The sequence below is a fragment of the Bison bison genome, unplaced genomic scaffold, assembly GCF_000754665.1.
Source record: "Bison bison bison isolate TAMUID 2011002044 unplaced genomic scaffold, Bison_UMD1.0 scf7180017864322, whole genome shotgun sequence".
Lineage (NCBI taxonomy): Eukaryota > Metazoa > Chordata > Mammalia > Artiodactyla > Bovidae > Bison > Bison bison.
Genome location: NW_011494894.1, coordinates 7,708,624 through 7,720,259, shown reverse-complemented (window position 1 = coordinate 7,720,259; position 11,636 = coordinate 7,708,624). Strand labels below are relative to the sequence as shown.

The 11,636-nt window shown below is 43.3% G+C and overlaps 1 protein-coding gene across 1 annotated transcript in view; it reads left to right on the top strand.

Moving 5' to 3' along the window:
- The window catches only part of LAMC2 (laminin, gamma 2), a gene marked incomplete at its 5' end in the record, with an annotated part of 67,640 nt that overhangs the window by 47,459 nt on the left and 8,545 nt on the right, over positions 1–11,636 (top strand). The window contains 8 exons of the mRNA XM_010853129.1: positions 1,516–1,661; positions 5,320–5,476; positions 5,776–5,981; positions 7,162–7,241; positions 8,979–9,128; positions 9,649–9,793; positions 10,480–10,629; positions 11,291–11,405. Of these exons, the coding sequence (XP_010851431.1) occupies positions 1,516–1,661; positions 5,320–5,476; positions 5,776–5,981; positions 7,162–7,241; positions 8,979–9,128; positions 9,649–9,793; positions 10,480–10,629; positions 11,291–11,405 (1,149 nt within the window). The remainder of the gene's footprint in view (positions 1–1,515; positions 1,662–5,319; positions 5,477–5,775; positions 5,982–7,161; positions 7,242–8,978; positions 9,129–9,648; positions 9,794–10,479; positions 10,630–11,290; positions 11,406–11,636) is intronic.

The window sequence follows — 11,636 nt, the reverse complement described above, 5'->3', positions numbered from 1 at the left end:
TTAAGGTCCAGAGTGGCTCTGGGGACCCAGACTGGATTCCCCAGGAGGTCTGCAGGGCGCCCAGAGCCCCTCATTCAGACCAGAGTGCCCAGCCCTGGAAATGCTTGAGGACCTCTGTGCAACTTAGGGCTTCTCCCCAGGGGCACAAATTCCACCTGCCCTGACCCCAGCTTGTGGGTTAGCTGTGATGTCATATGATAGGAAGCATTCACATGACATCAGCAGTATGAGCTTAAGTCCAGTTTTTTAACGTACCTCTTGTATTATTCTGATCTTGCCAATTAATTTCTCTGAGTCTCAGTTTCCTCATATGGACGATTAATATTTCACTCAAAGTAGTTGCAAAGATAAAATAGCATATGAGAAAGCACACTGTAAACTATATAATTCCATCTGAAAAGAAAAGTGAAATTGTTAATTGCTTAGTCATGTTCAATTCTTTGTGACTCCATATACTGTAGCCCACCAGCCTCCTCTGTCCATGGGATTCTCCAGGCAAGAATACTGGATGGGTTGCTGTCTTTTCTCTGGGGATCTTCCCAACCCAGGAATTGAACCCAGGTCTCCTGCATTGCAGGCAGATTCTTTACTGTCTGAGCCACCAGGGAAGCCCATATCTATAAAGTGCTATTAACAGAGATCTCACTGCATTTAGACAATATAATTTTTTCACTGAACTATCTTTTATCAAGCTCTCACCATGTGTGCAGTGTGGAGCTATATACTGATGTTATAATAATGAATAAGTCAGCCCAGCTCGGCAAAGAGCTCATATGCTAATAAGGTAGACACAGAAATATGGAAGCAAATAATAACATATGCTCAGATGTTATTCCAAGAGTTTTGTGATCACTGAAGTTGGAGTACCCAGAGAATCACTCCATGTGAGCAGTGTCTCACCCACTGGTATATCCTCAGCTCCTAGAACAGAATGTGACCCAGTGCTACTGAATCAGTTTGATTGAATAAAGGTACTACTTTACTGCACTCCCTACGTCAAAGGCAGCAGAGCAGAAGGACAACAGTACTGGCTCTTCCAAAGTTCTCATTCTTGCCATCTTCTTGCTGCATGTCCTAGGACAGATTACTCAACCTCTCTGAGCCCATATTTCTCATCTGTAATATGCAGGGAGGTGTCTACATCTGGCATATTGTAGGCCCAGAAGAAATGTTACTCTTCCTGTGAGCAAACCCAGAGTATCTGTGGAATATCCAAGAGACTTACAATTTAATGGGGGGAAGTAAATCAGTGTCACTAGAAAGGATGGGCTGTTGAAGTGTCTCTTCATCCACACACACACACCAAACAGACCTGCCAGATGATTCCCAAGACCTCTCTGTGTTGGGAATGTGCTTGGAGACATAGCCAAGAAACTAATCCAACACAATATGAATCAACAAGGGCAAAGAAGCGTTCTTTGCTTGGGTAACTGGATCTTCCTTTTATCTTTGCTATACCTCCAGGTTCCAGAATTAGTTTGACATGAAAGCTTCCTATTTGTCTTTTGTCTCTAGCTTGCAACTGCAACCCAATGGGCTCGGAGCCCGTGGAGTGTAGAAGTGATGGCAGCTGTGTTTGCAAGCCAGGATTTGACGGCCTCAACTGTGACCATGCAGCATTAACCAACTGTCCAGCTTGCTATAATCAAGTGAAGAGTCAGGTGTGCATGCTAGCCAGCCCTCACCTTCACAAGTAGAATCCTGAAGTATCTTCTGGGTGGTTCTGTCACAAACCCAGGCTCCTCCTAGTCTCCTGAGGACAGGAGTGGGGATTACTATTTCTCTCTTGAAAAATTGTTATGTTAAAAAATTTCCATGTAGTAGTAATAATACTTCAGAGTTAGGTTCTTATATTTACCATTTTTGAAAAATGTGTTATTCTTTAAAAGTCACATAGGTGGAACTGAAAATGCTACCCATGTCCACTGAATCTGAATTCAGTGCTCTATTATAATATGCCACTTTCTCAATGGATTTTTCCCAAGAAATGTCCTTATGAAACAAACAAAGGAAACCTAAACATATAAAAGAGATGTCATGGATCACTGCCTTGTCATGGCAAAGGGGCTTGCATAACTCAATGAAGTTATGAGCCAAGCTGTGCAAGGACACCCAAGATGGGTCACAGTGGAGAATTCTGACAAAACATGGTCCACTGAAGGAGGGAATGGTGAATATCTCCAGTATTCTTGCCTTGAGAACCCCATGAACAGTATGAAAAGGCAAAAAGATATGACACCAGAAGATGAGCCCCCCATGTTGGAAGATGTCCAGTATGCTACTGGGGAGGAGCAGAGAAATAGCTCCAGAAAGAAATAAGTGGCTGGGCCAAAGTGGAAATAATGCTCAGTTGTGGATGTGTCTGGTGGTGAAAGTAAAGCCCAATACTGTAAAGAACAATACTGCATAGGAACCTGGAATGTTAGGTCCGTGAATCAAGGTAAATTGGATGTGGTCAAGCAGGAAATGGCAAGGGTGAACACTGATATTTTAGGAATCAGTGAACTAAAATGGATGGGAATGGGTGAATTTAATTCAGATGACCATTGTATCTAAAATGGTCTGTGCAAGAATCCCTTAGAAGAAATGGAGTAGCCCTCATAGTCAACAAAAGAGTCTGAGATGTAGTACTCGAGTGCAATTTCAAAAGTTGCAGAATGATCTCAGTTCGTTTCCAAGGCAAACCATTCAGCATCACAGTAATCCAAGTCTATGCCCTGACCACTGATGCTGAAGTTGACTGGTTCTGTGAAGATTTACAGGACCTTCTAGAACTAACACCAAAAAAAGATGTCCTTTTCATCACAGGGGACTGGAATGCAAAAGTAGGAAGTCAAGAGATACCTGGGATAACAGGCAAGTTTGGCCTTGGAGTACAGAATGAAGCAGGGCAGATGCTAACAGAGCTTTGCCAAGAGAACACACTGGTCATAATAAACACTCTCTTCCAACAACACAAGAGACGATGTGATGTCTACACGTGGACATCACCAGATTGTCAATACTAAAATCAAATTGATTGTATTCTTTGCAGCTAAAGATGGAGAAGCTGTATACAATCAGCAAAAACAAGACTGGGGAGCTGACTGTGGCTCAGATCATGAGCTCCCTATTACCAATTCAGACTTAAATTGAAGAAAGTAGGGAAAACCATCAGGCCATTCAGGTATGACCTAAGTCAAATCCCTGATGATTATACAGTGGAGGTGACAAATAGACTCAAGGAATTAGATCTGATAGAGTGTCTAAAGAACTATGGACAGAGGTTCATAACATTGTACAGGAGGCGGTGACTAAAACCATCCCCAAGAAAAAGAAATGCAAGACGGCAAAGTGGTTATTTAAGGAGGCTTTACAAACAGCTGAGAAAAGAAGAGAATCAAAAGGCAAGGGAGAAAGGGAAAGATATACCCAACTAAATGCAGAGTTCCAGAGAACAGCAAGGAGCGATAAGAAAGCCTTCTTAAGTGAACAATGCAAAGAAACAGAGGAAGACAATAAAATGGGGACGTCTAGAGATCTCTTCAAGAAAACTGGAGACATCAAGGGAGTATTTCATGCAAGGATGGGCACGATAAAAGAGATGGTAAGGACCTAATAGAAGCAGAAGAGATTAAGAAGAGGTGGCAAGAATACACAGAAGAACTATACAAAAAAAAGGTCTTAATGACCTAAATAACCATGATGGTGTGGTCACTCACCTAGAGCCAGACATCCTAGAATGTGAAGTCAAGTGGGCCTTAGGAAGCATTGCTAACAACAAAATTTCACTTCATGGCAAATAGAAGGAGAAAAAGTAGAAACAATAACAGATTTTATTTTCCTGGGCTCCAAAATCACTGCGGATAGAGACTGCAGCCATGAAATTAAAAGATGCTGATTGCATCAGAGGCTTGAAGCTGGGGTTGTGTGTGAGTGGATGCAGGGTTGACGACCGTCAGAAGCATGCTCTCTAAAAAAAAAAAAAAATAAAAAAATAAAAGATGCTTACTCCTTAGAAAGAAAGCTATGACAAACCTAGACAGCGTATTTAAAAAGCAGAGACATCACTTTGCCAACAAAGGTCCATGTAGTCGAAGCTATGGTTTTTCCAGTAGTCATGTACAGATGTGAGAGTTGGACCGTTAAGAAGATTGAGAGCCGAAGAATTGATGATTTCAAATTGTGGTACTTGAGAAGACTCTTGAGTCCCTTGAGGACTCAAAGTTCAAACCAGTCAATCCTAAAGGAAATCAACCCTGAATATCCATCAGAAGGACTGATGCTGAAGCTGAAGCTCCAGTACTTTGGCCATGTGGTGTGTAGAGGTGACTCACTGGAAAACACCCTGATGCTGGGAAAGGTAGAGGGCAGCTGGAGAACAGGGTGACAGAGGATGAGATGGTTGGGTGGCATCAGCAATTCAATGGACACGAGTTTGAGCAAATTTCGGGATATAGTGAAGGACAGGGAAGCCTGGCGTGATGCAGTCTATGGGGTCGCAGAAGGTTGGACACGATTTAGCAACAGAACAACAACAACATAAAAGATACGTTGTTATCTTTTATTCCATAAAAGAGGAATCTGAAGGTGTCAGGGCTGTCCAAACAGAAATGGCCTCTAGAGATTTTTCATTCAAATTCCAGAGAAGAATGAAATTGATGTTGTTGTTGTTAATTGTGAATTATTATTTGTACTGGAGTGAAGGGCGGGGGAGCGAAGGGTCCAAACAGAACCCAAATGCAGAACAAACTCAGCCTGTTTTTTAAAATGTATCTATTTAACCAGCCTCTGTAGCACTTCCTCTATTCCCGCACTATTCTACAAATACTAGCTCATTTAGTCCAAATAATAAGTCTGTGCGATGTTATTATCCTCATCCTATGGATAAAGAAAGTGACTTGCCTAAGGTCACACAGCTAGTGAGTAGTGGGACCAGGATCCAGACTCAGAAAGCCTAGGGTCTAGAGTCTGAATTTTACCATGACATGCCAAGCCTTTCTGGACTTATAGCCATTAGCCCCTGGATGCATGCGTGTGTGCTCAGTTGCTTCAGTTGTGTCTGACTCTTTGTAACCCTATGGACTGTAGCCCACCAGGCTGCTCTGTCCATGGGATTTTTCAGGCAAGAACACTGGAGTGGCAACCAGTATTTCCATGCCCTTCTCCAAGGGATCTTCCCGATTCAGGGATCAAACTGGTGTCTCTTGTCTCCTGTTGGGGGGTGGGTTCTTTACCACTAGTGCCACCTGGGAAGCCTTAGCCCCTGGATACCTGGCATATTATATTCCACCGTGAACCCCATCCTCTGTTCTAATCCTCTTTCTTTCGTGGTTTCAGATGGATCAGTTTATGCAGCAACTTGAGAACCTGGAGACACTGCTTTCGAAGGCTCAGGCTGGTGGAGGAGCAGTGCCTGACACAGAACTGGAGGGCAGGATGCAGCAGGCTGAACAGGCCCTGCAGGACCTTCTGAGAGAAGCCCAGATTTCAGAAGGTGATGGAGGCCCGTTTTACACAGGAGAGAATTCAGAGGCTTAGAAAGCAGTCCCCTGGGTTACAGAATCTTTGGTGGTAACAGTTCAGCAGATGTCTCTGCCTAGCCCTTGAGGAGGTGGCAGAACTGTCTGTGATGTTCTCCTGAGATTTGAAATGATGGAGATAAAAAAGCATGCATTCACATACTGGGCTTTTACTGTTTTGCCGAAAGCCAGTCAAAGTCACTTTTTCAGCCCTCTATTTTTGATGACTTGACCCCCCAACGTGCTCATCCTCCCTTTCCTTGTTGGTGTTCAGGTGCTATTAGATCCCTCAATCTCCAGTTGGCCAAGGCCAGGAGCCAAGAGAATAGCTACCAGACCCGCCTGGATGACCTCAAGATGACCGTGGAGAGACTTCGGACCCTGGGCAGCCAGCATCAGGACCGAGTTCAGGATACCCGCAGGCTCATCACACAGATGCGCCTGAGCCTGGAGGAGAGCGAGGCTGCCCTGCGGAACACTGTAGGTGGTGCTGGGCTAGGGGGTGAGAGTCCCTGCTGAGCTGGGGGGCCCATGGCACATGTCATGGGCTCACTTTGTCTCTCGGGTTTTCTGGTCTCTCTGGTAGTCAGTAGGACTTCTTTTCCTTGCAGCAGTCACAGCTTTCTTTGACTTCCTGCCAGTTCCCATTTTATGCTTTATGGCTTCCCAGGTGGCTCAGTAGTAAAGAATCCACCTGCCAAGCAGGAGATGTAGGTTCGATCCCTGGGTTAGGAAGATCCCCTGGAGGAGGAAATGGCAAACCCACTCCCTTATTCTTTCCTGGGAAATCCTATGGACAAAGGAGTCCAGCAGGTTGCAGTCCATGGGGTCACAAAAGAGTTGGACACGACTTAGTGACAGCCTTTCTCTTTCACCAGTTCATTTCTTGCTACCTGTAGCATTGTCTGCTCCCTTCTTTCTTCCTATCTTCTAGCTTGTTAGCTCTGAGAGGGCAGGATTGAGTTTTGTTCATCTTTACTTTCTCAGCCCATAACACCAAGTATGGCTCTGACAAATGTTTGCTGTATGAAAGAATGAATGAACAAAATGAAGAGGGAAGGAAGGAGACCAATAAAAACATGGTGATGAAAATAGGGAAAAACTTTAACTACAGTATGGTTTTCCTAATGATGTAGCTTGTGGTGTGATAGGAAGAAGAGATTTGAATGAACACTCTTGTCTTTCTGAATAAAGGAGGAAATGGGGACAATAATGTAAGATGGGAGGTGGATAAAGAAAGTTGGAAGATAATCAGATATAATGCTGGGGAAATGAAGGATTTAAAAATACTGTGTATTGATTTTCCTTTTGTAGAATATTCAGAAAATAAATGTCCCCTATGATCTCATTGCTACGAAATAACTACCATTAAAACTTGGCCTATGTTCTGGACTTTAAATATATATGAAGATATAAACATGCATATATTTTAAAATCCATTTATATATACAGAATTTTTTTGAACTTGGATTTCTATTTGATTCAGTCTCTACATTTTTTTTTTTTAATGTAATGACCATGGTAAACCAGGGACTCTTGATGCGTCAGGTTGGGGAATTCTGTGTGACTAATGACAAGGGGTTCAGACAGGACAGCTGCAGAAGCTGCTTAGGCTCCATGGCTGCCAGCAAAGCCTTAACCATTTGTCCTTTTCCCACAGAACATTCCACCTTCAGAACACTACACAGGGCCAAATGGCTTTAAAAGTCTAGCTCAGGAGGCCACAAGACTGGCAGACAGGTGAGTACTTCTGGAGGGCACCTCTGCTTCAGACACCTCTGTGAGGCCAGACTTGAACAACTCTGCTGAGTATTCAGGACCAAAGCTCCATACTGATTACCTCCAGACTCCTTTGCAGCCATTCCCCTGCCCTGAAGCCATTTTTTAACTGCTTGGTTTTCAGTGTATGTCGGTGGCCACTGGGCAGGGTCATTTGGCAGGAGTTGAGGGTGGGGTGTTTCTTTTCCAGATTTCTCTATGACTCATGGTATGGCTTCAGTGTATGTCAGATGTAATTCCTTGGGCCCTGTGAAATGAATCAGCCCTTGGAAAAGAGTACTTTGCAGCTTTGAGGGACTCCAGGCTCCCACACCAAGCCTGGGAACAAGTCGCAATGAGTTGTTTGCTAGCCTGTGGGGGCCAAGAGTGCAGAGGGGGAGAACTCCCTCCTGAAAACCAGCTCTGCAGGGCCCTGGTAATCACAGGCAGCTCCTTAGTCCTTGCCTGATTGCAAATCCTACAATCAGGATTGATGCTGAAGAGGTTTGCTCCCGGCAGAGGGCTCAGCAAGGTGGCAGGCTCTGCTAATCCTGAATGGAATTCAGTCAGCAGAGGGGGCTGGCTCATGCTCTCATAATGTGAGCTGCCTCCTGGACTAGTTTTCATCAGTTTCTAGAACCAAGGGGACAAAAACAACTGGGGAACTGTTCTTGATGGGCTTTGTCCCCCTTAATGTTGGGCTAAGTTTAAAGATGCAGCAAAAAGTGGAGAGGGAGTTGGATCCTGGATAAAATAAAGCCTAGGATTTCTCCTGCAGAAAAGTTTATAAATGCAGTATTTATTTCCCTGAGACTTCTCCTGCCCATCTCCATCACTTGCCCTGATTATGCTAGAAATGGAGTAGATCATCAAAAAAGTTTAGGACGTGAGGCTATGTCTCAGAACACCTTCTGCTTCTTGATAGCACTTCTAATTGAGGAGCTCCATCTCATCTGGGTCAATTCTATTTGTTTTTTTGAGTCAAAGCAGTTCTCTTACTCCTCTCCCCTTATTTAAATAAAAGGCCAAAGGAAGCCCTTTTCATCCTTCCATATCATTTCTTTCTAGATTCCACATATAAAGGATGTCATATGATATTTCACCTTCTCAGTCTGACTTACTTCACTCAGTATGACGATTTCTAGGTTCATCCATGTTTATGCAAATGGCATTATCTCATTCTGTTTAATGGCTGAGTGATATTCCATTGTATATATGTATTGCATCTTCTTTATCTGTTCCTGTTGATGGGCATATAGGTTGTTTCCATGGCTTGGCTACTGTAAGTGGGGCTGCAGTGAACATTGGGGTGCATGTATCCTTTCTCATCATGTTTTCCTCCAGATGTATGCCCAGGAGTGCGATTGTAGGTCATATGGTAGCTCTATTTGGGAGGAAGGGGTAGTTAGAGATTTGGAGATGGACATGTACACACTGCTATATTTTAAATGGGTAGCCAACAAGGACCTGTTGTATAGCACGTGCAATTCTGTTCAATGTCATGTGGCAGCCTGGATGGGAGGGAAGTTTAGGGGAGGATGGATACATGTATATATATGCATGGCTGAGTCCCTTGTTGTTCACCTGAAACTATCACAATGTTGTTAATCGGCTACACCCTAATACAAAATAAAGTGTTGATGTATGGCAAAAAAAAAAATTTAAAAATAATAAAGGAAGCCCTTTGCTATAAAAACTCATTCTTTTTGATCCTTTCAGCCATGTCGAGTCAGCCAATAACATGGAGCAACTGGTCAGGGAAACTGAAGACTACTCCAAGCAAGCCCTGACCTTGGCGCGCAAGGCTGCTGCTGAAGGAGGCAGCAGTGGCAGCCTCCGTGGCTCCGTGGTGCAAGAGCTCGGGGGAAAGTACGTTTCAGCAGGTCCTCACACGGGCCAATATAATCCGCTCCCTCCCAGGGTACAATGCAAACCAGGTCTGAGGAGTGCTGTGTTCCTTTAAAAGTATCAATAGTAAGAAGGACAAGAAATGAGAGTGTTACTTTGGAGGAAAGCAGATGCCTTTAAGACTGGAAGAAAAACGTCAATTACTCTAAGTAAAGTTTCAGTTTTGATTTATAGATTGTATATTTGTAGATATGGTACCATCCGTGGTGTTTAAAGGAGGTGAAGAAACCCATCTGGTGGCATGGAGCGTATAAACAATATATTCATGTGATTAAGAATTGGAAAACTTGGGTTGAATTTTTCTGACCCAACCTATATAAACTTTAATGTCTGTGTTTAAATTATGGAAAGAGATACATATCAGACATTTATGCTCGTCTGGTTCTTTGGATAATCCTGACGACATAGTTTTAACAGAATGAAATTTCGCTTTTAATAAAAAGAGCGAATTCTCAAAGTCCGCTCTCTTCACTCCCTGCAGATTGGAGAAAATCAAGTCTCTGGCCCAGCAGCTATCGAGGGAGGCCACTCAAATTGACAATGAAGCAGATACGTCATATCAGCATAGTCTCCGCCTTCTCAGTTCAGCAACTCAGCTTCAGGGGGTCAATGATCAGTCCTTCCAGGTAAGAGCATCTAACCTATGCAGTGATGTACAGAAGAAGGGCCATAATGCTTTCTTCTCAGGGGATTCCATTGAATTGTTCAATCATCCAGTTTTTTCCCCATATTTACCTTTCTTGCTTTAAATTAAGAAGAGCATTTATCCTCCTCTTTCTTTATTCTTAAACTCCAATCGTGGTCCCTGATAACACCTTGGTTCATATTCTGAACCTATTTCTGTTGGTGAATACAAGTTTTCTGTCTCTTCCCTAGTTTGGGGGACTGTTGAAACCTGTGAGAAATTACCATGGAACTTTTGATATCTACCTTTGGGTCCAACCTATATATTTTCATGTGTAGCCACTTGGAAGGCTTTTTTTTTTTTTCCCTCAAAAGTTTGCATTGTTTCTGTCATCAATTCCTTTAACTATTCCAAATTTATTGGATTAAGATTCAGCTTTCTACCCACAGCAAAAAGCATTCACAATGATTTTCACACATAATAATAATAAAAAAACGCAGAGCAGACATAAAATTCGTTTGCTAGCTGGGGGGCATGCTGCCTGACTTGCATGAGGAATATTGCCTCATTTCTGTTGTACTTTGGGCCTGGATTGTTGTTTTCAGACAATGATGGCAGGTCATGGGAAGACTGGTGTGGCAACTGGCGAGCAGAAAGTAAGGCTTATTCATTTTTGGGGACTCACAGGTAGAAGCGAAGAAGATCAGACAAAAAGCTGACTCTCTCTCAAGCCTGGTGACTAAGCGAATGGATGAGTTCAAGCGTGTGCAAAGCAGTCTGGGAAACTGGGAAGAAGAAACCCAGAAGCTCTTACAGGATGGGAAGAATGAGAGACAGGTATCCTCTGTTTCTTCGTTCCTTCAGCAGACCTGTGTTGAAAGGCTACCAGTAAGAGGAGCCATCAGAAACTCTCGAAAGGTCATGGTATTGCTGCTTATTGAGACTTTAATGTGATTACCTCAGTTCCACTCACTGAAAGTGAAGTCACTCAGTCATTTCCGACTCTTTGCAACCCCATGGACTGTAGCCTACTAGGCTCTTCCATCCGCGGGATTCTCTAGGCAAGAATGCTGGAGTGGGTTGCCATTTCCTTCAGCCCTCCAATGTAGGAATAGGACTGAGGTCTTCTGGGCCCAATTTTGATCTAGCTGTCTATGAAGACACATGTCTATACTTCCTAGGTATATATGACATATGTCTATGAAGTGTATGTCCATACTTCAGGAAGTATCCAGGGTTTAAAATTAGGATTTGTAAAACTGTTCTTGTCCCTGAGTAGAGCTCGAGTCTGTCCTCAATGTGGAATCCTACTGGGTCATTGGGTTATAAAGTCTGTGTGGTCTCAGGTTGTGGAGGGTTGCTGCAGCACACCCTAGACTCCAGGAATCAAGTTCTCTGTTGTGAAGAGCAGTGTGTCAGAGCGGCTATGCTGGCAGGAGGGCTCTGCCTGGGTGTGTGTTATATTTACTCTAATCTTGTTCCGCCTGCCCATTTACAGAAATCAGATCAGCTGCTTTCCCGTGCCAACCTTGCTAAAAGCAGAGCCCAAGAAGCACTAAGCATGGGCAATGCCACTTTTTATGAAGTTGAGAATATCTTAAAGAACCTCAGAGGTGAGTATTTCGGGGTTCAGATCACTTGAGTATTTTAAAGGTATAAACGTGACTTTGGTTTATTTTGAATCTTCATAAATCTCTGTAAGTGGCAGGCATGTTGAGGTATTAATAGACACTCAATAAATATCTTTGTAAAGAAAAACGTTTAAAAATATTTAATACAGTAGAAACAATTATGAAAACTGCAAGTGTTAATCACGCAGTTGCGTCCAACTCTCTGTGACCCAG